Consider the following 24,395-nt stretch of genomic DNA (forward strand, 5'->3'; position numbering starts at 1 on the left):
GGGCAGCTTGTTTGCAGCCTGGTTTTGGATGTTAGCAGCAAAGATCTGGTAATTAAAGGTGTATATTTTATTTGCTTAATAATTTAATTCTGTACTATTTTGATTTTGTTCTTTGTTAGAGCTTTGTCTTGGAGCTATTATATAAAGCGCTGAATTTATCTCAAACGAACATATTAGCATTCTGTGGATTAAATGGAGGACACTTTTGTCAAGTGCAATCCTTATCATCTTTTTACCTTTAAGACTGGTAATGTATTTTGGCCTGGTTTTATTTTCTTGTTTCCTATTTCATAACTATGTAGTGTTCCAGGAGCTGTGCAAGAGGTGTCAGAACCAGAGAAGCTTTTTGTATGAACAACTTGGGACGTCATCTTCCTGACAGAGAGTGCCAGGAACTTCCAAGAGTTGTAACGCAGAGCTGCAATGAATTCTTATGTCCAAGCTGGTCTGTTACTGACTGGAGTGAGGTAATGAAGCTTGGTAAAACTTAAAGTACATTTGGTCCTGGTCATCGGTATTAAAATAAGCGGCATTACGTGCTTAGGGGTTTTGTTTTATATTTTGGGCCACATGGTTGTGAAAGTTAAGTCCTATAATTTGTCTGAAACACATCACACATCTACAACTGGCATGAGAACTTCTGTAAAACACTCCTAGAATTTATTTTCTCCTTAATTTTGTTACATTAAAATGAGGTGCTGAAGATATGTAAAGTAAATATATTTGCAGTAATTTGCATACCTTCCTTTTTTATGAAGCAATGACAACTATACAGCCAACTGTTTAATAGAATTGTAATAATTTTATTATAGATTAGATGGATATAAAATAATTGTGGACAGTTTAAACATTTTTCCAGTGAACACTGTGATATATGCACTGTTACTGTATTGGAAATAAATGATCTGCACATAGTTTTCATAATTTGCAGCTTCAGAATCTTAATAGTAATTTCTTTGTATTAGCATTTGAATTGAACTTAGTAGGAAATGAAAAGTTCATTAAAAAATAGGGTTTTTTGAACTACTGACATTCATGGAATATTTTTGTTATTTATGTGGTTTATTTATGAACAAGTTATTAAAAGAAATTGAAGCCCTAATGCAGATTCATGTCTCTGCAAACTGGTGTTTATAATAATTTTACAGTGCCCTGTGACATGTGGCAAAGGAATGAAGCATCGTCAAGTCTGGTGCCAACTTAATGATGAACAACTGAGAGATGATTTCTGTAACCCAAATGACAGACCAGAGTCAATAACACCATGTGACCTTCATGAATGTGCATCTTGGCAAGTAGGGCCTTGGGGATCAGTGAGTACATAAGGATTTCTGGCTTCTTGTTTTATAGTTCAGGCCATAAGCAATCACAAAACAATACCTTTTAAACATTCTACTTGAATCTTACGCAGTTGTTTTAGTTGAATTGATTCACATATTTGTTTGCAGGGTCCTATTGGCTATCTAACTTGTAATTTAGGAACACCCATATAGAAGTTAAATGCCTAAAATAGTAATTGGTCTTGAACCTTAATATCAAAGATGTTTTACACATCAGTGTAATACATCACCAGAATAATGAAAATTAGGGTAGCAAACTGTTCAGATGAACAAGACAGGTAAAAGACCAAGTATTTATAGGTAAGTGGGCATATTCAAATGGTAGCTTTAATTAATATAGATCAGTCTTCAATCTACAATATACTTCAATTGGTGCAGATCAGTCTTCAATCCACAATACACTTCAATCAATCATTGAAATGTATATGCTAATAATAGCAGGGAAAAGGACTTAGTATTTTATTGTTACATTTTGTTTTTATCTTCAGTGATATAAGATCTGCTATCTCTTTATGTGAAAGTGCTGTTGAAAAACATGTTCCTGTGTGACACTCATCGAATGTAAACCAAAGTGGATTTAAAACACTAGGAAAAAGGGAATTAATTTGTGAAGGAAACGTTTGTCAGTAAATAGATGAGAATTAATAAAAATATGAGGTACTCAACTTCATGTGGCATTTATTAAGATCAGGTTATTCAAACCAGCAGTAGAATACTTATCCAAGAAACAGTGTTTCTTGGATATTAGTGGGAAATCATAACCAAATAGCAGCTGATCTTTATCTTATTATATACAACCTGTTATTAAAATACAGAATAAATATACCTTTGGAAATTAAGTATATTTTTAATTTAGACATTTCTTTTACTTTTTTACCTTAGAGATAAGCATACTGTTATCTAACTTAATGTAATCTTGTGATCACAGGACTGTGAATTTCCATTCCTACAAGCTAAATGCAGAAGTTAAATAAAGGATTAATTCAGTCCCATGATAGAATCCTTATGAATAAAAGTAGTTTTCTGAAATAGCTTGGATAAGTAATTTACCAATCTATGTCACTAGAGTAGAATTTTTCATTGCAGTTTTTCCGTTGTACCACCTGGTAACAGCCCTTCTCAACCAGGTTTTTACTGGTACTTGTGCTTGAACCACAACATTTATAGGGATAGGGTTTGCATCATAATATTTTCAGCCATCTAATGTTTTAGGTGACAGCTTTGAGTGCACTGTGGTCAAACTCTGTAGTGAAGAGAAAAACATTTAACAGCTGCAGTTAGTGATTCATTTGAAGCTACTCCTTATTCCTCTCTTTCCCCTCCTCTACTTTCTCTTCACCAGTTTTTATTGCTGAGCATGATATAATAGAGTATGAATTGTCCCTTTAAAGAGGTCAGGTCAGCTGTTCTGGAAGTGTTCCTTCCCAGTCTCCTGCCCAACCTCCAGCCTACTCACTGCAGGGGATAGAAAAGGGGAAAGAGAGGAAGCCTTTGTCCTGCACAAGCACTGTTCACTGGTGTGCTACAAACACTGCTTAAGTACCTGATGGTCTGCCACAAAGGAAGTTAGCACCATCTCAGTAGTCATTCCTATTCATTCTAGAAAGAGTTGCAAAGTAGAAAATGTAATTAAAAATGAAATTTGGTTATAAATAGCTCTGTTTCAAGTGTATGAAACTCCTGCCTTCAACAGTGTGCGGTAACATGCGGACGCGGGTACCAGGTGCGTGCAGTCAAATGTGTTACTGGGACGTACCGCGCAATCCTGAGCGACAACAGGGAGTGCAGTGCTGCCACTCGTCCTAGGGACAGCCAAGTAAGTTAAAAAACACTTCTCTACTTCTCTATCAAAAGTGTCTGAATGCAATTATTTTCTACTGACTCTGTGTGGGAACTCGGAGGGCATCACTTCTAAAATGAGAACAAAATACTGAAACTCTATGCTTTTCTTCACAAAAGTCAAATTTTGCCTAGAGAATTAAGTAAAAGAAGAGTAATTTTAAGAGATGTTTGAAAGTTGATATGTGATGTTGGTAGAGTATATGGCTTCAAGGAATCCAAAGGCCTGTGATTATTTGGCGGTAGCTCCAACGTGTAGAATATTGTAAGGACACTGCTTGCCATCCTGCTTAATCAATAATACCCACCTGGCTTCTTTAATGAGCTTCTAAACATAAAAGCCTGTTCATTGGTGTAGTTTATTTCTGCTTAGATGTGCAAACACTGGATTTGATTATCCTTGGCATTTTTAATTGTGGTACCTGTTAGCTACTGACTGAAACTGGGCAAATTTATATTCTCAGTAGCTGAAGATATAAAGGACACGATAGGACAGTCACTGTCTTTGCTTGATCCTTCTGTGCTGCCTGTGGCTCTGAAGCAGGAAACTGTAATGTCTATGCTCCTTCTCTCCAACAAGTTTCCCAAAACTGTTCTTTCTCAAAATGCCAATATTATTAGTTATTGCTAATGCATTTTTAAGACAAAATAAATTTTCTTTGACACTCCATTTAAAATGAAACAAAGCAATTCAATGAAAGGTCTTTGAATAATTCCAGGGAAAATGTAAAAGAAGGTATTTGCATGTTAATTAAAAGCTAACCATTTTTACTTTACATTTGGCTCTTCCAAAGTGTGTATTTCAAAAGTGTTTTTTTTCCTCACCCCCACAGGAATGTGAATTGCCCTCTTGTCCAGAAAATACAAAATTATGGACTACTTCACTTCCTCTAGTTCATGTGGGGAAGGTGACCCAATGGAGATATGGATCATGGACCCCAGTATGTAATATAGCACTCACACCTTGCAGGGCAGCCCTCCACTCATTCACCCATTTTTCCACAGAGCTTTCATTAAGATATTTTTCAGACCGAAATCTGCTTGGGATAGATCAAAAAGGAGTTCTTAAGAAAATAAAGGAGGGGATAGACACTTCCAGCAAACTCTGTGCTTCAAATTCAACCAGGAAAAATAACAGGAAAAAAAGTGGAATCCTAGGAGCTGGGGTTCTGAGTGAAATAGTTTTTGTATCATTGGCAGCGCACTAGGAAGTGATTTTTTAAATGTAATTGATCAGTTTCTAAGTATTTGGAACATCTTTGATGTTAAAATATTATTTAAATCTTTTTAGTGATAGTAATACTAAACAGCTGGAGTCATTAAAGATCTAATTTGACATTTTTTTGTAAAATAAACATTAGTAAAACAGTTCCTACATGAATTTTCTTCAATGCAAGGTTTTTATTTTGATAATGTTAAAAATTAGTTTTACTTGATAGCGATGAGAAAATTTAAAATCTTCTGTGAAATGTGGATGTGTCTGTTAATCCCTTGAGATATTTAACAAAGCATATGATGCAGTTATATTTTTGCACAGCTATTTTAACTAAATAGCAGTAAAGGGTGCATAAACTGAGGCTACTCAGCCGTTCTTCATTAAGTACACCTTGAACTTCTCAGCTATAAAGGCATCAGAAGGGGCTCAATGGAATCTGCTAATACAAACCATAATGGCAAATGGATTGTTAATATCTGTTTTTATTTTAACCGTTCCTGTAAATATTGCATCCCTGTGTAACAACTAAAGTGTTCTGGAAGTTACTGATGTTTCTGTTGCTTCTTGCAACTGCATAATTATTCTATGTTAGAGTTTAAATGCTATCTGTTTATACACACTGAAATGCTTCATGAGAATTAAGGCCATGCAATTCAGTTTCAGGCCAACAGATACTATGTTAATATTTTAGATGCTTGCATGATCTTGTTTTAGTCTCCTAAAATGTGATGACCTTGAATTGTTCCCTGACAGTGCTCTGCATCCTGTGGGAAGGGCGATCGTGCTCGCTATGTGAGTTGCAGAGATGCTCATGGAGAGATAGCAGATGAGTCTTTGTGTGCTCATTTACCACGACCCGCTGAAATTTCAAGCTGCTTTAGCCCATGTGGAGAGTGGAAAGTTGGAAATTGGTCCCCTGTAAGTATTAATTGTAACAATTTTTAATGTGTGTATTTAGATTATTGGCCAAGTCTCTGTTTAGAAATTGAGAGTTCTTTTTTCCTTTTTTTGCAAGCATGATTGAAATTGCATCCCTTGAAAACACTAAGTATATGTTTGTTCTTGTCAAAAGTAAATATAAATGAATTTATATTTATTAATCATCAATGCTCTGTGACAAACACTGTGTTAATCTTTTGGTCAGTGCACGGTTACGTGTGACAGTGGAATAGTAACAAGACAAGTCATCTGTGTCAATTATCATCAGCAAATCAGTGAGAATTACTGTGATCCTGAAGGCCGACCTCCTAAGGAACAAGAATGTAACATGCCACCATGCCCAGTTTATCATCATGTTCCAAAACTACATGACCATCCAAGCCATTTTCCAGAAACAGGTTACCTCCCAATACACCCTCCACAAGACAATTTAAACCAGTGGAACCGTCCTTCCGTGGGAGGATATCAATGGAGAACTGGACCCTGGGGAGCAGTAAGAAATTTTTTTAGATATATTAATTTGTTCTGTCACATTAACATTTAATGTGTTAATATTTCTAGAAATGTAATTGCAGTACAGATTTGGTCAAAATAAAAGCACATTCATTTTAAAAAGTATTGTTATTCTTGTTCTTATTTTTATTCAGAATATATTAAATTCTAAGTGTAATTTTTCTGTGATTTCAAATTTAAAATACTTCTACATAGTAGTTATTTTTATTTGAAAAGTTCAGTTTTGAGAGTTAAGGCTTAAAACCAAGCTGCTGTTTTAACCAACATATTTTACATTTCTTTGATCATGCAATGGCAAAATGTATTTTTACCTGTTTTGGTAGTGCTCTAGTACTTGTGCAGGTGGATTTCACCGCCGAGTTGTAGTATGTCAAGATGAGGAAGGAAGAAGTGCCAGTAACTGTGATGAGGCAACAAAACCTTCAGAGTTGAGACACTGTGATTCTGGACCCTGCCCGCAATGGAACTTTGGGAACTGGGGAGAAGTAAGAGCATTTCACTTACAAGGGAAACATGGTTTATTACATAAGCTTAGAAGTAGAAGCATAATTATGTGATTGTGAGTGGAACTGAACCCCTTGTTTTTACTTATTTAATAGAGTTTAAAATTTAAAAAGAATGAGTTTCGACTTGTTTATGTAAGCTTTATTCTTTGATCAAATCCAGAACTGTAGTGGAAATATGAGTTATGTAAATATACATCCAGAAGAAGTAAGTATTGTGTGAGGCTAAGGATATACAACATCAACAAATCTTATAGTTGTTGTACAACGTGTATCTTGAGATGCAGAAAATTATATTCTGTTACAAAAAGCTGGATTGTATGCTGAAAAACCACAGTGCAATTGCTAGTCTAAAAAAAATGAGCATAAGAAGCTGTAGAGAAGCTTTATTCCATGTAATTTCATAGGTACTAACAATAGTAACTGCAAGTAGTGGTGTTTACTGGGTTGTAGTTACAAATTAGGAGTATCAAGATAGGATCATGCATCTAAAAGTTGTGCCTGGGTTAAAACATTTTGATGACACATTTGGTGTTATTGGACATGTTAGTCTCCATGCTGTGTGATGTTATATCTTGACCACACACTCCTGCTCAAATGCTACAGAAAGAGTTAAAGCTGATTATTTTTGCATTTATTCTAATTTAATCTCTTGTGATTCTTGCCCACTTTTCTTACTTTTGCATATCAGTTACTGGAATAGAAAAAAGAAGAAAAATTGGTTGAGTGACTTTTTTGTTTTACCTCTTTTCTCCTTGTTTTAGCCAGATTTAGCCATTCAGTTCTCAAGGTCAGTCTAAATATCATATTTTTTTCTGTCCACAGGCATAGACTTGGGATACAGTTCATGCAGATTATACAGTTTTTTCCTAATTTAGAATAATTGAGAATACCATAAAAAGGTTTGAACTATTATAGCTTGACTTTCAGAGCTCATTTGGAATGAGAACTGGTAATGAAGAATTGCAGGCAAACAGAAATCCTACAAGTATTTCACACTTAGTCTGTATAAACTGGACTGTGTAAAAGTGTGCCCAGTATCTGAGTTTTCTGGCACTGTTTGGCAGGGAAAACTACTTTTAAGAAAAAATGTCGCTGTTTTCCTTGTATTAAAGAAAGAGATACATGCACATATATTCTCATAATTACTTCTCCTTAATGAAGTATCGGTTACTGAGACTTCCTTCAGAAAATCACTTGATGAACCATAAAAGTGTCATTTGGTAAAGGTTTTGGTGAGGGAATTACATGAGATTAGACTTTAAGTCCTTATTCTTGAATAGAGTGTCCAGGGAATATGGAAATAGACATAGTAAATAATATGATGTACTGATGATTGTTATATATTTTGGTTTGATGGTATGTGATGACTCTGTTAATAACAATTATTGCATATAAAATTCTGTGTTTCAGTGTACTCAGACTTGTGGAGATGGAATAAAGACAAGACTGGTGATTTGTCAGCTTCCCTCTGGCCAAATGTTGGGTGATCAAAACTGTGAAATTCTAGACAAGCCACCTAACATGGCACAATGTAATGTGCATTCTTGCCCTGGTGATGTTTCTTGGCATCGGGGACCGTGGAAATCGGTACGATAGCATTCAATAATATTTTTTGCTTTCTTGTTCTTTCTGTTGCTGTATTTCCCCATGTCTTTTACAAGATTTTATGTCATTTTTTAAAGTTGATGACAATGAAATAATAATGCAGGTGGAATATAGTCAATGTAGTTTTATAAAGAAATTGTTCCTACAGTCATAGAATTGAATAAGAAACAGCCATTTCCTTCAGTGGGAACAATATCATGGTCTGTAAAACATCATAGGGAGTATTTTGAAAATTACCAGAAATCATCATAACTCATAACAGTACCTAACAGTGCTCCATTTGGAAGGGTTACAATTTGATATGTGTTTAAATTTATAAGTTTATGCTGTAAATTATGCTGTAGTACTATCTATGTATTTATATTTGCAAAAACACCCTAAACTTTTTAGTGCATAACTTTTTCCTATGGTATATTTAAGTATAAAATAACTCACATCCATGTATATTATATTCTATCATCAAACATTTTGCTCCATATTACTTGTACATTTGTATATAAAAGTTTATATTAGTGGTTTTAAAACAGGGACTAATTAAAGTTATCTATGTATAATTATGTATGTAACTATAATATGTTATTGTCTACATGTCACTGTCTATTAATGTGTAAAAATGCCTACTGTAATCACCATTAATCTTTAAAATTGCCACTAGCAGATTATTAACATACTGAAGTAATCATTGCAAGCTCTGCAGTATAGAGCACATTACAATTTTGAAGCTGTGAATTTGACAACAATATTGATTATTGTGCTAAATTCTAAGGGGAATAAAGGCAATCAGAGGAGGTTGGATCCAGTTCTGGTTCCATCAAAATCAGCAAAAAACCTGTCATTGACATCTCTGAGAGTGGTCTGGGACAATACTTATTTGAATTTTTTTATTAATAAAATTATGTAATTTTTCTCTTTGAATTAATATGGCAGCATTTTAAAAAAAGTCTGATTTCAACTGTAACAATTGCTAATGCTATATAGGCTATAATTTATTGCAAAGAGACTGTAAAATGTAAGTTTTATTTAATTGTTTACCACAGTTATCTCTTTCTTCCACTACACAAAGCAGAGTTTAGGGTTTGTGTTTATCTTATCTAGCCATTTTCCAAATAATTAGCGGTGACTTGCTAATTAATATTCATCAGGTGCCAAGAAGACAAGCAGGGTTCAGCATACAACTGATTTTGAACTCAATTTTTGTTTTCCTTTTAGATCAAGAATTGTTCACAAGCTGTTTCTTCCCTGAGTAATTCAGTTTGCCCTACATTAATAGATTACCTGTAAGATCTTGAATTTTAAGTGTTGTGTATGGTTCAGTTTTATAAAGATTTTCATGTTGGTTTATTTCTCAAGTGACACAAAAAGCCAATTTAATCCTTCAAAAACTAAGTTTAGAATGGATTCTATTTATCAGACAGAGAGGCCTCTTTTATATATAATTGCAAGCTCTGTGGTTAAGCCATAAAAGATTTAATTTCATCTCATGGTGCAGAAACAAACATAGCAGATTCAGGAAATAAAAGCAGGCTCACATATTAAATATGCTGTCATTTAAATAATTTAACTAGTTTAAATGCTGCCAACACAGAGATTTAGCTGGTTTTTGTTGCTGTTTAAGCAGAGCAGAATTTATTCATTAAGAATGACTGTAAGGAAGGAGCAGCAAAACTTTAGTCACAGGAATACTGTTGTAGCCTAGTAAAAACATCTTTTTTTAGCCATGGTTGACTAGTGATTTTTTTGTTTGGCAAAAGATCATGGCCCTGCCTATCTTACACATTTCTGGCATAAAATATGCTTTAATATAGGGACCTGTTAATGACTAGATGCTCTCTGGCTGCTGAAGTCCTCAAGCCTGTCACATCTGCATTTACCCCCATCTCTGTAAGATTGCAAGAACCAGAAAAGTAACTATTTATATTTTTCATAGAAATATTGAGTAATATTTCTGTGCCAGGTGAGCAATGCATCAAGCTTTTGTGTCTACTAGTGGGATTCCAGAGTTAAAACCTAAGCAGAAACTGTTACACAAGACTAGATGATCTTGGAAGTCTTTTCCAACCTTCATGATTCTGTGATTCTAACTTGTCCACTAGCAATTACTATATATTTAAGAACAGAGGACTTTTAGCAGTATCCTTTCTAAATACATTTGTTTTATTATTATAGTTGTATATTATTATTAATTTTAGTATAATTGTAGTATATTATTATTAATTTTACACAACATAATTAACATAAAACATGTATTGTAAATGCACAAAAGGCCCTTGCAAAGAAGGTTCAGTTTATGATTTGAATCCAGAATTTTGGTTGATGCTTTCTGCAGTTTAGCAGCTGTTGGCTGTTACACTTTATAGTATCTGTCAGTGGCTACTGGAGCTGACCCTCACAAAGCTTAAAGGCTGTGTGCTCCTCTGTTCCTGATTCCTGCAGTTGTCCAAATGCATGTGAGGAATGTAAATCTCAAATTTTAAAGGTTTATTCCTTTAATTTTTATATATTTTCTAAAGATTTTAGGAAGCTTTGGCCAAAATTTCACTGGAGGAATGAAATAAGCTGTTTATATATGGGAAAACAATACTTTCAGGCTTTCCATAGTGAGGAAAGTTTGCTCACATTTTTAGACAACTACGATTTTGATCTTATTTTTGGTCCTCTGTACTTTTTCAGTGCCTGCAAAAACTCTTGAAGATCCAGGTATCAAACAGCAAGGTTTCTGCTTAGGCAGTTGGTGGTAGCAGTTGATGTTACCTTGGAAGCTTTGTATTTCATTTGGGCAATCAGTTCTTGTATGAGTGTTGGTAGTTACCTAATTTTATCATGAAAATTTTAACCAGATGTGTCTCAACTTCAAATATAATTGGTTCTCATCCTTTCTTGTTTCTTTAGAAAGAATAGATAGCTCCTTACAAAAGATAACTTTTTTTTGGTCCGAAATGTTTATTAAAAAAAAGGGTTTTTTTCTTTTCCTCTTAGGATTTGTATGTAATTCATAAGTATTACTTGTGATTTCAGAGAATATAGGCATGAAAATAATGGATTATTTTCAAAGTTACCCTGAAGTCTCTGAAAGGTGTTACTGTCATTTCTTACTGCCCTTCAGACGCATGATGTAATATTCTTTAAACAGCTGTCTTTCTAGTTCTTCGGTTTTCTACTTACTTACTCCAGAATAATTTAGATGTAATTCTGTCTTTGCAGTAGTGGAAGAAATCTGCTATTAATTTTTAAGTATATGAATCTACTTTTTAGAAATAGTCCCAGTTCCCTTCCAGCGTTGTCACTGCCAGGCATCCCATTGATTTCTCCAGGAGCAGAAGCAGGCCAAAGTTTCATATGTAAAATATTTATTTGTTTTCATTTTCATGCAAAAATTCTTGCTGTGTATAAGTGCCTTCATTCACTTTTTCTAATGTGTAAAAAGTATTTATATCTTTAAAAATAATCTTTTATATTAAAAGGGAATTCAGAATCAGTGAACTTGGTTTTCAAAACCACCTTCAGTTTTTTACCTCTACTTCTGCTGCTGCCTAATGTTGAACTTCAAAATACCTCATTGCCAATACAGCACATTAAATTAATATCCCACTGCCTGAAATCTTGATGTTAGCATCTGCTATTCATTTTTTGAAACTTTGGAAATGGGAGGGAGGCCTTATCAGAGATAACTGATAGCACATGTCGCTGCCCAAATAATGTCATAAAACAGTCTTGGGGTAGTGAATTTTATTTCAGGTCATTCTGATAAAAATGAAAGAAAATACATGTTTCCAAAATTCAAAAAACAAAATATTTGTGTAATGTTCATTGAGAGGAAAATCTCCTGTTTGGTGCTATGTTGCCTGTATAGCTTGAAATAATAAATAAGTTATAATGAATGTGTAATAATTTAATTTAATGACTGTGACTTGTGTCTGTGAAATACAGTTGCATTTTAACCCTTCTTTTTCATGCATGTTGTGTGGCTTTGTATTTATATTTATTGTGCTCTTTATTAAGGAATGTTAATGTTTAAAGCCCTTAAAAAATAAAGGGTGGGCCAGATACTAACCATTTTTGCTGAAAGTGAGGGTTTTCTTTAACCTGTGTGTTGATACTAACTTCATACTATACTTCAGTGATGTTGTCATGGGGAAAGATCTTGTATTTGAACACAAAAAATATTGTTACTGATACAAGCAATGTTTATGCCATTGACCTACTGGACTGAAATAGATAGATAGTTTTTGATGGTAAAGCTGAAAGATCCTAGCCCCTGAATCTTTTGCTGGGGCTGTAATTTAGTGGCCCAGTCCTCTCCCACTTAGTATGTGACAAAACACAGAGAAGAATGAGGATCCCAATATAAAGCTCAACTCTTAATATCAAAGATGTAACATGGTTTTTAAAATCTTAAAATACTTTTATCAGGAAGAGGTTTGCAGAACTTTCAGACCTTCCACTTAGAAAGAGGGCAAGAGTGGGACATAGTCAAAATAAAACCAGTAAATAATGATAATAATGAAATCACATACACACCAGAAAAACAAACAAACAAACAAAAAAAAACAACAAAAAACCCCCACACAAAACCCCAACAACCAGAATATAATGAAAGGGGAAAAGAAGCAGGTAATGCATAATACCATGCCTAAATACATAAGCCATTTAATGAGAATGAAAGGAATGTGAAGCTACTGGTGTATTTATTAGAACTTTCAGAAAAGCTGAAGGGTTCTAGTTGGTCAAATCCTTGTGAAAATCATTCTGAGCTGCCTGTGTGTGTGGCAGCTTCGAAAACCCCAGCCAGAACTCATAAATGTTGGTTCAAAGTGGTTTTGGAACTCAGATTTAAGATATTAGATAAATGTTAAAGTACTAGCATTTTCAAACATTTGTGAGGGTCCATACATAAATATTTTTATTACCTGGAATGGGTTAGGAAATGAACAATGTTCTGTACTGCATGATTTCTTAGTCCTTTCTTTGAAAACCAGTAATTGTGGCAGACTGGTGACTCCCCTATGACAGGCTGCTCTGTTGATCAGTATGTGTTCTAGCATTTGTGGCCCTTTCCCTTCAGTGACAGCAGGATTAAACACTTAGATTTCCTGCTGAATCAGTCCTTCAGAAGCTTCCATGCCTGCTCATATTTATGTACAGGAAATGTAATGTTGGAAATACTGTTAGTAAATTGAAAATATACAGAAAAGTGGTTTAGGTTGAAAGGCAACTGGATTTCAACATGTGAAGGTAGGTAAAATGTTGCATTTCTCATCCAAAATTGACTCATATTTTCATGCTAAAATAATATTTAATATAAATTGGGGGGAGTGTTAATTCATTCGGTTATATTGAGTTAAGTGCCATAGAAAAAAGTTGTATTTTCTATGCTTTTGAAAAGTTTAAAAAATTTCTGACAATACTGTATTGTGCCAGCACATATTGCTTTTTATTTCGAGTTTTTTAAAGTTTGAATACAAAATCTTAGATTTTAATCGAATGAAAAAATTTATACAACGTGATGTTTTTTATAGAATGGAAAGGCACATAGAGCTTATGTATTTGCCATTCCTTTAATTTCTGAGCTTCTCTTTTGCTGTTGCTAACATGATGAAAAATGATAAATCAAAGCTTGCACTGGCTGGGAACCAGCATTTCTTTTGCTCATTTTTAGATTTTTCCAAACTCAGCTAAAACTAATTCACCTCCTGTGGTAAAACTGTCTTATGTCTACTTAATTTTGTAACTGGTTAATTGAAAAGGCCCTATCCCTTAAGATAATACAATGAAATTTTAAATAGTTAAAATATTACAAAAGGCTTTTTAACTGTGCAACCCCTTTGTGGAAATGTAGCTTCCATAATATCATCCTCCATCATATTAAAAATGTGCTCCAACTTTTATTGTGAAGACCTGTGAACAAAAGGTCCCTCTCAAGGGGTCCAAGTTACTTTTCAGTGAGAGTGCAGATTATGTCAATCCTGTGCATTTATTTGTTTTCCCCAGCTTCACAGGAGGCTGGAGGCTAAACTACCTGTGATAGAGTCTGTTAAACTGTGTCCCCTTTTTGGAAGCAATAAATGGACTAATTTTGGGTTGCTGTTTGGTTTTCATGGAGGTTTTTGAACACAGCTGCTGGATGGACACAGATACATCTATTATTCTCTATTTGAAAAATGTGTCCGGAAATTTATCCATTTATTTGAAACAGAGAGAAACCCCTGCATTTCTTTTTCTCATGGTGGATTTCCTTAAGGTCTCCTGTCTCCATTTCTGCCAGCCTTGATGCTTGCATTTTACTCCCTGCCTCCAGTGCTTTCATGTAATTGCTTAGAAGTGTTACTAGTGCTTCATGGCTGTGGGGTGCAGAAGGATGAGTCTTGCTGAAGTCTGGCCAAGTCAGCAATTTGATGTCTGTGATGCTGTAATGGAGAAAGTGCCTATTTGAAGCTCTTGCAGAAGGTATCAAAGGCAAAGGGCAGGACTGCAATTTTGTAAATTTGACACAAATTTACACTTGTAGATTATATTTTCAAAAAGACCTAGTGAGAGTCTAGCTCTGTTCCTGACTGCCACTGATTTCAGAAGGAAAGGTAAGGCAGAATTATTTGTTAGGGGTGTTGGTTTTGTTTTTTAATTTACTAATGTTTCTGTATTTTTAATTATGATTTGTCTCAGTCTGTTGTATGTCATTCAGCTGAAAGATGATAATAGGTACACATACCAGATAAGCTGCTGCAGGAATGCTGGCTGAACACAGTAGTTTATTTTTTCTCTCATTCCCAGCAATTAATAAGCTGATCATACTTTTCATTGTTTTAATATATACTGTCGTGAATGACAGTTTCAGTATTGCTTGAATGAGGGCTGATGGTAAAGTTTCTAGCGCAGATACAAGCAGAACCTTCAGTGACAAATTTAGGACTGCACATGAGGTAACTGAGCCTGCCAAGTGGCTGCTGAAAGGAGGCAGAAATACCTCTTGGTTTCCTGATTCTCAGGTGGTAACTAGACAAAGACTCAAATCAAGAGCATGTAAGACAGGAAGAAAAACTAGATAATTCAATTTTTACTGTAATTGGCAGACAAAATGGAAGATATATAGGAAGAGGTAGATGAGATAGCAAATGTGATGTGTCACCACTGTTGAATGAGAACTCATGAAAATAGGATTATTATTTTTAAATTTCCACCCACATTCACATCTCCATAATCCATTGTTCTTGTGTTATTGTAATAGCTAAAACCTTGTTTGAAAGTCTAATGGTGTCATGTGAGTCATGTAGGTAAAACAAAGAGAAAGTTGCTGACTGGACAAGCTCAGTCTCATTTATGAATACATGTAGACAGTGTAGGAATACAAGGCACAGTGGAGCCTGCCTGAGTATCTCAGTAGGTGGGGAGCTGAGCATAGTAACTCGTGGGGAGTTGGTCTGCCCACGAGCATGGTCTGGTTTTCAGATGCTCTGTAGTTGGCATCAAGAAGGATTTCAGGCTTTAGGTAGTGATGGGCAGAATAGTGGTGTTCATCCTGAGGGGGAAAAACATGATAGGGCTTTCAAAGAAGGACCTGGTCATCTGTTTTATTTGTTCCGAACTTGGAGAAATGCATAGTATTTGAGATGTCAGAAAGGTAGGCCAAATTAAGACTTACTCAGAAATATATCTGGAATGAATAAAAGATATTCTGTAAATAATCATTAAGTGGAATCTCAAGGATTCTGGTTTTGATTTTTTCCAACAGCTGCAAAGAGTATGGTTGTTCATCTGACATCCAGGCAGATTGCCATTTTCTGGCAGTAAGGATACAGCCAGCTGCACTGGACAAAAGAATTCAGGCCATGTGGTGTCAACTTAAAAAAATATCTTCTAAAGTTTCTCAGCATCATCAGCAGAGTGTGGCTTCTTCAGACGTGAAATCCTTTACTTTCAGTGTATGTGCTGATGGTTCTGACTTTGTTTTAGTCAAGATGTCTTTATGTTTAGGAGTAATTGCACATTCCTAGTAGATGCCAGATATATCCTCTCAGCAGTTTTTCCTTGCTGTTATCCACATCAATCCTAAAATCTGCCTTTAATCCTCTTATTCCCCCATCATTCCTGCTTTTTCTGTGTTTTTATGTAGATGTATGTAACTTCTCATTTATGTCCATCTGTTAAATAGATATACTTCAGCATGCTTGGAAAATGGTTGTTCAGGAGTTTTTGTTACCCCTAAGATGAACGTTGAAAGAAAATTATCTGAAAAGTAGTCCAGTAGAAGCAGCTTTTTAAGGAGCATACAGTGCTCAGTCCTGACAGAAAAGGTATGGCTGGGGACAGTGGCCAGGTTAGATGACCTCAGAGAACCATGGCAGTCTATGCTCAGCTGCCACTTGCAAATAGCTCTGAGGTTGTACTGCAGTGCACTCTGGTGTTAACATCCCCAGTAACCTGGAAGCCTCAGAAAACAATGTGGATGGTAGAAACTTGGTGTGTGCCTGCTTCTCCTCTTGTTACACAGCCAGAATATGTAGGTAAACTGAAAGGGGGAAAAAATGTAGAAGTCCCTCTTGGGCTGACTAGAGAAAAGGATCACTGCCTTCTTTTGTTTCTGAATTAAAAAATTCCAATATTAGATGATGATACTTGGAGCGGATTGTCCTCTGGTCCATTCCACTCAGGGCAGTAGGTAGTGGCAGTTCCTTGGCACAGGGCTTGTCCTTCCTGAGCTCCTGTGCTGAAGAGAATGGCTTCTGAAAAGTAAACTTTTAAATTTCCCATATAAAAAATAATGAGAACTGACCTTCAACAGTAGGAAAGCCATTACAAAAGTCATGTATACTACACCACACTTGTGATTTTTTTTATTAATTACAAGTAATTGAGGTGAAATCGCTGGGGAGGTGTCCTGAAAGGTGGTCTTCAAATATATGCTTTTGAAGTAACACTATAAATAAGTTTATAAATATAACTTATAAGTTTATGTTAAGCGCAGAGCAGTACTCTTACTTGAAAGCTATCTGAATACAGAAGAGGTGATATCGTAAGTACTGCAATTCTGATGCAAAAATAATGTCCAGTGATACTTTCTGGATGAAGTTTAGGACAACATTAGCTAGAAAGACATGATTGTAATCTGAAGAATCTAGTTATAAATAACTCAGGTCACAGAGGAAGGGTTTCTTCATATGTTAAAATAAGGTCTCTTAAGCTTCCCAATGTTTCCTTGTAAAAATACCCTGCAGCTCACAGCAATATATTGCTTATATTGGATGTATAAGGATCTGGGGTTAAAAATGATTTTCAGAGTCTGTAAAAATTTTTCTTAATAATTAAGGTGAGGTATGGTGATTGTGGAACCATAATCCAGGTTTAACAAGGATTCAGAAAGGACTACCAGGCAGCTTTAACCATTACATTGAGGGTTCAGTCTAGGACAGATAATCTAAATCTGTAGTTTTTAGGTGATGGTACTTGCAACAGGTAAAAAGTATGCCTTTTTGGTGGCATAGAGCTGGCAGCTTGTACTGTGAAGTCTCGCTGTAGAGCATGAACAGAAGAATATCCACATTTTTGACCTTCCTCTGCCTAAAGCCTGGGAAAGAACAAAAGATGAACTTCATGCCAGTGAGGATGTAGCATCCCTGACATTGAAGACAAGACTGACAAACTGCTGTCAGGAATGGTCCGCGTATAGCTGATTCAAACTGAGCAGCATTGCGGATTGGATGATATCTGTAGGTCCTTCTTAGCCTGGTCTTCCCCCCTTCAATTTCTATGGCTGCAAAAGCACAGTCAGAAAAGTGACAAAGCAGACTTACAGACTGCAGGTGGAAGGAGGACTTAATCAACATATCTTCTGAACATCAGAGAAATGTGATATAACACTGAATTTTTGAAATCAAGCCATACTCAAAGAGAGAACTTAAAAATTCTTCAGTGTAAGTTCTGTAGTTGACATAGGTGTAACTTAGATGTAACAGTAAATAATACACACATTTCTTGGAGTTCAATCCACTCTTTCTCAAGAGTGATGGAATGTTTGATCCTTGGTCCTTTTTGGGTGCATGAGCTAATGGCATAAATGTTTGTACTTGTTTTAGCAAAGAATTACTGACTCCAAATCAAAGAATTCAGCAGGATTTAATTACAGAATCTGTGTTGCTTCTTAACAGTTGTCAACATACTTAAAGCAATAAACAACTCTTTGAGTGCTTTTATCTGAAAAATGCATATTGCGCTCAAGCATTGCAAAAACCCCTGGGAAGGTGAAGCAAGCAGAGGAGGCAGACAAAGAAGATCTAGTTCTAATACAGCAAATGAAAAGTTGAAAGCAATTCTTGACTAGGAAATGCTCAAAATACTGTTTTATTAATTGTGCAGTTGTGATCCCTCTCTACTTCTAGAATATTAAAAGAGTACAGGCTTTTGGGCCAATTAGAGGTCATTAAAATGCAGTTTGCCAGACAACTCAAGCAACTACCATGTTTAATCCCATTTTAAACTGAACTTCCTGTCCAGTCACAAAAGTTCCTGACCGAAAAAAAGGCAGAAAAAAGAAGAAAATATCTTTTAACATTTATAATATGTTTTATCCTTTTTCAGTGCTGCTGTTGTGTCTTAGCCCCTGTAGGTATTGAACACACACAACCACTCCCTCCCTCCCCCTTGGTGGGATGGGAGCAAGAATTGGGAGGTTAAAAGTAGAAAAACTCATGGGTTAAGAAAAGTTATTTTTATGGGTTATGCCAAAGCTGCACCAGCAGGGAAAGCAGACCAAGGGATTCATTCATCACTTCCAATGGACAGGCAGGTGTTCAACCATCCCCAGAAAAGCAGGGCTACATCATGAGTGATCATTTTTTGGGAAGAAAAATGCCATCTCTCACATGGCTTCCTCTCTCTTCCCCACAGCTTTTATTGCTGATCATGACATTACTTGGTCTGGACTGCGTCCCCTCAAAACTTTTGCACCTCCAGCCTCCTTGCTATCCTTGATGCTGTGTGACACTCTTCAGCAATAACTAAATTATCCATGTGTTTTCAACACAAATCAAAAATCTTGCACTAGCTACTATGAAGAAAATTACCTCTGTCATCTTCCAGTCATGCATTTATATTTTAAATCTCTGTATATCTAAAACAAATACAAAAAGAAGTTATTACATGCTTTCTATTTACTGGTCTGTTTTTCAGTATCCAGAAGCTCACTAGGCTACCAGGTAAACTACACAAAGCACTTTTCTCCTCTAAAGAAAAAGTTATGGAAATTTGGTACAGAATCCACCAAATAATACAAGGTCTTCAACTTTTCAATGAAATAATAATAGCAAAAGAATCAAAAAGCTTTTAGTGAAGTTGCATGTCTGCTGCAGAAAGAGCCCTAATTTGGGAGGAATTGATGATGGCATGCCTGTCTGAGAGTCCATCTGTGCCACAGAAAGCATGAGTTTTGTCAGGCTGATCCCTACAGAACTTTATTGCTATGAAGAAAACACAAACAGATGAATCCTAGTTAGCAGTGTTATGGAATGACTTTGAACAATTGTAATGAAATCCAGCTTTTAGTGCAGATTTATGTTTTTAAAAGAACATGGCATGTGGGAAATATTACTTTATCCAATGTTGAGACAAGTGCTAGAATTTCTGTGTAAAATGGTAACAGGATGGGGTTTTTTCAATTTGCATTTTTTGGAGGAAATGTTCATATTTCTTCTGAGATTTATGTTCTTACGGATTTTTTTCTTCCTATGTGGTTAATCTGCAGAAAATACATGGAAAATTGTGCTCTCTCACCATAAACCTCCCGTTGTGTGGAATGTTATACCAGTGAAACCACATTATAGACAAACTGAGCCATGAGGACCACGCTCAAGTAGTCAAGGACCATGTTCAAGTTAGAGTGGAGGGTGGTCAAGCAGCCAGAATTAGTGCAGTTGTACTTTCCCTGGTCAGGAGAGTGAAGCCTTGGGAAGACCCCCATCACATCAGGGTGGGCACCAAGCAGTGAGAGGAATTTATTCCACAGAGAGTGTGCAATAACACGTGAAGAGCTTCGGCAAGGAACACAGGCTCATGGAGAGGAAGGTTCAGCCTTGTAGGAGATGCGCTGTGGGCTCCATGCACTGAGAGGACAGGAGTGGCTTCCTGAGCACAGAACAAGGCCTTGCTCCTGCACCATTGAGAATTTGACAGTTCTTACTGACATTACAGAGCTGAAGGGAGGCCAGGCAGGCAGGCAGGTGTCTTAGCTCAGTGTTCAGTATGCAGCTCTCTAAAGAAAAAACTGACTGGTGGGGTTAGAGCTCAGTGCAAGACATCTCCCTGTAAGCTGCATTTAGATGCCTTTAGGCACTTCCAGTCCTGCTCAGATCTTCTATGGAATCTATATTTTCGTTCTAGGAACTGAGCAGATCTATGCTCTGTCCACGCAGAAATGCAGACATTCCCCACTTGATATTGATGAAAAGTTTGTATTCAGCATTTGCGTGATTTGGTGTTCTGTCTTTGCTATTTGCTCTCTGTAATGGAGGACTGGCAAAACTTATCTACTTGGTCAGGAGTCTCCCTGACCAAGTAGGTAATGTAGTGTATTGTAGTAGTGTATTGGACTGGAGGAGTCTTCTCTAGCCTGCCTGCATATGATGCCAAAGCACTTCAGGAGGAAGTGATCCTTTAGAGAACTCATTTATATATTATCTAAGGAATAAAGCCAGAATATACCAAATTTCAGGAGAATACTGTACATATGGAATAATATACCTTATGAGACTTTCCACTGATGATCCTGGATCCTCTACATCCATGGCAAGTGTATTAGATTTTTCATGTGTTAAAAAAAAACAAAGTAGGAGCATTTCTTTTTCTTCAGTTGCACTAAATGTCATCTATCACTGTGTTTGGCCATGTGCTTCACTCATCTGCTGTGCACTCAGTGTACACTTAGATCAATTTCTTTCTTTAGCTTGTTATTAGAAATAGAAGGAAATCTGTTTTCAGGATGTTAATTGTCCTTATGGATTTGTAAAGCACTGAGCTGGCCAATCTGTTAAAAAGATTGTGCATGCATGTAGAATTAGACTCTTACCACTTTTTAAGATAACTTTTTTAAGGTCCTTGGCTGTGGCTTAGGGCAATCTAGGTGCTTCTGTAACTGATATGTTTGCAAGGCTTTAAGAATAACAGTCCTTAAATCAGTTGCCTAAATTTCATTGATGTCCCAGTGAAATTGTAAAGGATCTGGTCTTTAGAGATATTTAGATTTCTGTTCCTCACACTGTGATAAGTGGGAGATGGTCACTGCAGCAGCTGTAGGAATCTGGCACTGTGGAACCACTCTGAAGCAGGCAGGAGCAGCTCCATGAAATTCCAGGAGATGCAGCACCCCAAGCACTTAGCTGTAGCAAAGCTGCTGAGAGGCACATCTTAGTTTAGTGCTTTATTTAAGTTTTGGCAATTATATTTAAGCAGAAGTTTACAGATGCTTAATATCCGTGGGGTTTTCTAGCTTTTACAAGTATCAGAAGTTTAATTCCATCAGAGCAAAACCACATTAATATAATGAATTAAACATCAGTGCTCTTTCATGAAGTAAGTAAAAAACACCCAGCCAAAACACAAAACAACAACAAAAACACACAAACAAAAAACCCCACAAAAAATCCTCAGCTGAAAAGCTCTTAAGTTGAAACCCATAAGAGGATGCAAGTGAATCACTTCTTGCAGAGTGACAGTCCTTTTTATCAGTGCAAGATATATTCAACAGAAGGTTTGGATACATGTGAACAGAGAATCAGATCTTGATGAAAATGGGAAAAAAGGAGATAGCAAATCTATTTGCAGAAATATTGTCTCTGTACACTTTTAAGTATTTAATGCATTTAATGCTTTTTTATATAGTCCCAACATGTTGAACATGTCTTTTAAAGTTTTAAACATAACATTAAATTGATATGGAATGAAAATCTCCCTGGAAAAAGTTATTTAAATGTAGATATTTACATGATATGAGTTAGCAGTATTTTGTAACTTATTGTCTTTTACAGCAAAGAAAAACTAGATCAGTTTACTTATACAAGTTACATTACTGAAACGATAACTTATATTTCCTATATTTTTTAGTTTTTAAAAAGATGAACATTCTTAAAATAATTGAAAGTAGTTTCTGCTTCAGATTTTAGGTATCTTTCATCTGAATTTCTGTATTTTTACATTAAGATACCTAGGTTTCAGCTGCTTTTAGTCATCAAAGCTAAACAGTATTTAAGTGAAGTATTTGTAATAACTGTACATAAAGCCTCTGTTATTTTTAACATCTAAGCTGGTATTTTCCTTTCTGAACTCCCCCTTTTAATTCATGTATTCTAATTACAAAGGTAAGTAGAACATCCTTATAAAAGAGAAGCAGGCATTTCTCTGGAACTGGTAATTATACCTTCTAATAATAAATTAACACAAAAATCTTTCTTTAGTTTTTTCTTTAGAAGTAATAGCACAAATTATAAAGATCAAATAAGGACATTATAAAGATCCAGATAAGGAAATTTAAATATAACAGAGATATAACTCAGTTGAATTTGAACCAACAAAGAGAAAAAAACCAGGCCAACCACAGAAATTCAGATCAAGTTCTCACCTGTGTAGAGGTAAATGTGTAATGCTGTATCTAGTGAGTAGAGATAGGGGAAGATCTTTCTAAGGCTGGGATGCAGGATAAGATAATGCACAGCTCTTGCTGTTAGCAGCCATGAGCCCTGTACAAGAAATAGAACTTCTGTTGAGTATAATATATCCGCACAAGGTATATAAACAAAGATATCAATCTGCTGAAAAGTGTTGTCCTAGCACTTAATTTTGAGGGCAACAAATTAGAGTGAGACTGTGGCCTGCTGTGAGATTATTCTGTGTAGTGGTAGCCTCCCCTCCTGAAGTGGAGACTTCTTAGGAGAGTTTCTTTGGTTGCAGCTCTCAGCCTGGAATGCTGTCCCACAAGAGGGGCTCTCTGGGGCCTGATTTATTCTGCAGAGGAGGCCACTGAGGAAGGAGAGACATGTAGGATTTTTCTGACTCATCATCGAAGGAGGTTAAATAATTGTGAGCTGCACTTCACTTCCTGCTAAAGAATTAAAGGGAAGAATATTTAGAGTTTAGGAGTCTTTCATGTCAATAGTTTGTGTCTGAAATTCTTGAAAAAATCTTTGAGGGAAGGTGGAGTCAATTATCAGGTACTAACAGAATTCTATTTTTTGTGCAAGTTATCATGCCTGTTTTGATAAATAAATCCTCTGAATTCAGAGCTAAGTCTTCTGAAAGGGTTTTATAATTATATGATTTAAACATTTTAAGTTTTCTGACATACATTAGTCATATATTAAAATTTCAGCTATTTGTTGTTATTTTACTATCTTAAAGTATTTTCCAAATTAGTAAAACATAAATTGTAAAACTGCAAGAACATTATTTAAAAAAGATATATTGAAGGGTTTTGCTGAGAGCAAAATAATTTAATTTAGAAACAAGCATTCTTTTCATGAAGATTTTAGAGCAGATGTGTAAAAGGCAAACTGTGGCCAAATCAGTGCCCTTATCTTTTTTGTAAATATAGTTGCATAAGAGAAAAATGCCACCCATTTTATTGTGTGACAAATGTATTGCTTCATTCTGCAAAGTTTTAATTTTAAGCACAGTGGCAGTTTCAATTAAACCTTTAAGATTACACATAGAAATGTTTAAAGACATAGAAATCCTTGTGATATTGAGGACAACTGAGCAAGCTGAGATTCTGCTTAATAAACTGTTAAACAAAAACATTTCTTACCTAGCAGAATAATTTATTACAGCTGCTTGTTCTCTATTTTTAAAACTTTCATCCAGCTGTTGTTCTCAGGCAGATATTTACCTAAACTTATTTTCCTAAAAATAGAAGACTTATGTATTCAAAAATGCTTTTTTAAGTTAGCCTGTAATGATAATGATGTAGATGATGATGATATGACATAAAGGGAAGAGAAATATCTTCATTTCTTTTGAAGAAAGTCTATATTTAAATTTTTTTCATATCCACTAAAAATTTCAATTTTTATTTGACTATTATTTTTCTACCCGAATCAATTATCTTCCCATAGGAAGTGCTTTTTCAAGCATAAAATAAATCATGGATAAAATCCTAGATCAAATTAGGCATGTTCTCTTTCCAGACAGAAAAAAAATCATCTCCATTGATCTAAACTTTTATATAGGATGATGTAAAATAGGATTAATGACAATATTTAAGAAGGAAACACTAAAGTAGTTACACTTGCGTTGTTCATGGTTCAAGAGAAATCAGCTGAGTAGCCACCTAATGTGGAAGAAGTTCAGCTGATTGACTTCCTTGCTTGACTGAAAGCTCTCTAAGCCCTGTAGCCCTACTCTGTAGGTGCATAGGATGTCCCTGATGTGATGAATTAAAATCCAACCTCACTGAAATCTGGC

The 24,395-nt window shown here is 35.5% G+C and overlaps 1 protein-coding gene across 1 annotated transcript in view; it reads left to right on the top strand.

Annotated features, from left to right (window-relative positions):
• ADAMTS20 (ADAM metallopeptidase with thrombospondin type 1 motif 20) overlaps window positions 1-24,395 on the top strand; it is an 86,452-nt gene that overhangs the window by 50,149 nt on the left and 11,908 nt on the right. Inside the window, exons 21-28 of the mRNA XM_063155191.1 lie at window positions 303-467; window positions 1,149-1,313; window positions 3,034-3,156; window positions 4,013-4,120; window positions 5,149-5,313; window positions 5,540-5,827; window positions 6,171-6,332; window positions 7,764-7,940. Of these exons, the coding sequence (XP_063011261.1) occupies window positions 303-467; window positions 1,149-1,313; window positions 3,034-3,156; window positions 4,013-4,120; window positions 5,149-5,313; window positions 5,540-5,827; window positions 6,171-6,332; window positions 7,764-7,940 (1,353 nt within the window). The remainder of the gene's footprint in view (window positions 1-302; window positions 468-1,148; window positions 1,314-3,033; window positions 3,157-4,012; window positions 4,121-5,148; window positions 5,314-5,539; window positions 5,828-6,170; window positions 6,333-7,763; window positions 7,941-24,395) is intronic.

The sequence above is a fragment of the Melospiza melodia genome, chromosome 4, assembly GCF_035770615.1.
Source record: "Melospiza melodia melodia isolate bMelMel2 chromosome 4, bMelMel2.pri, whole genome shotgun sequence".
In the NCBI taxonomy this organism is placed as follows: Eukaryota; Metazoa; Chordata; class Aves; order Passeriformes; family Passerellidae; genus Melospiza; species Melospiza melodia.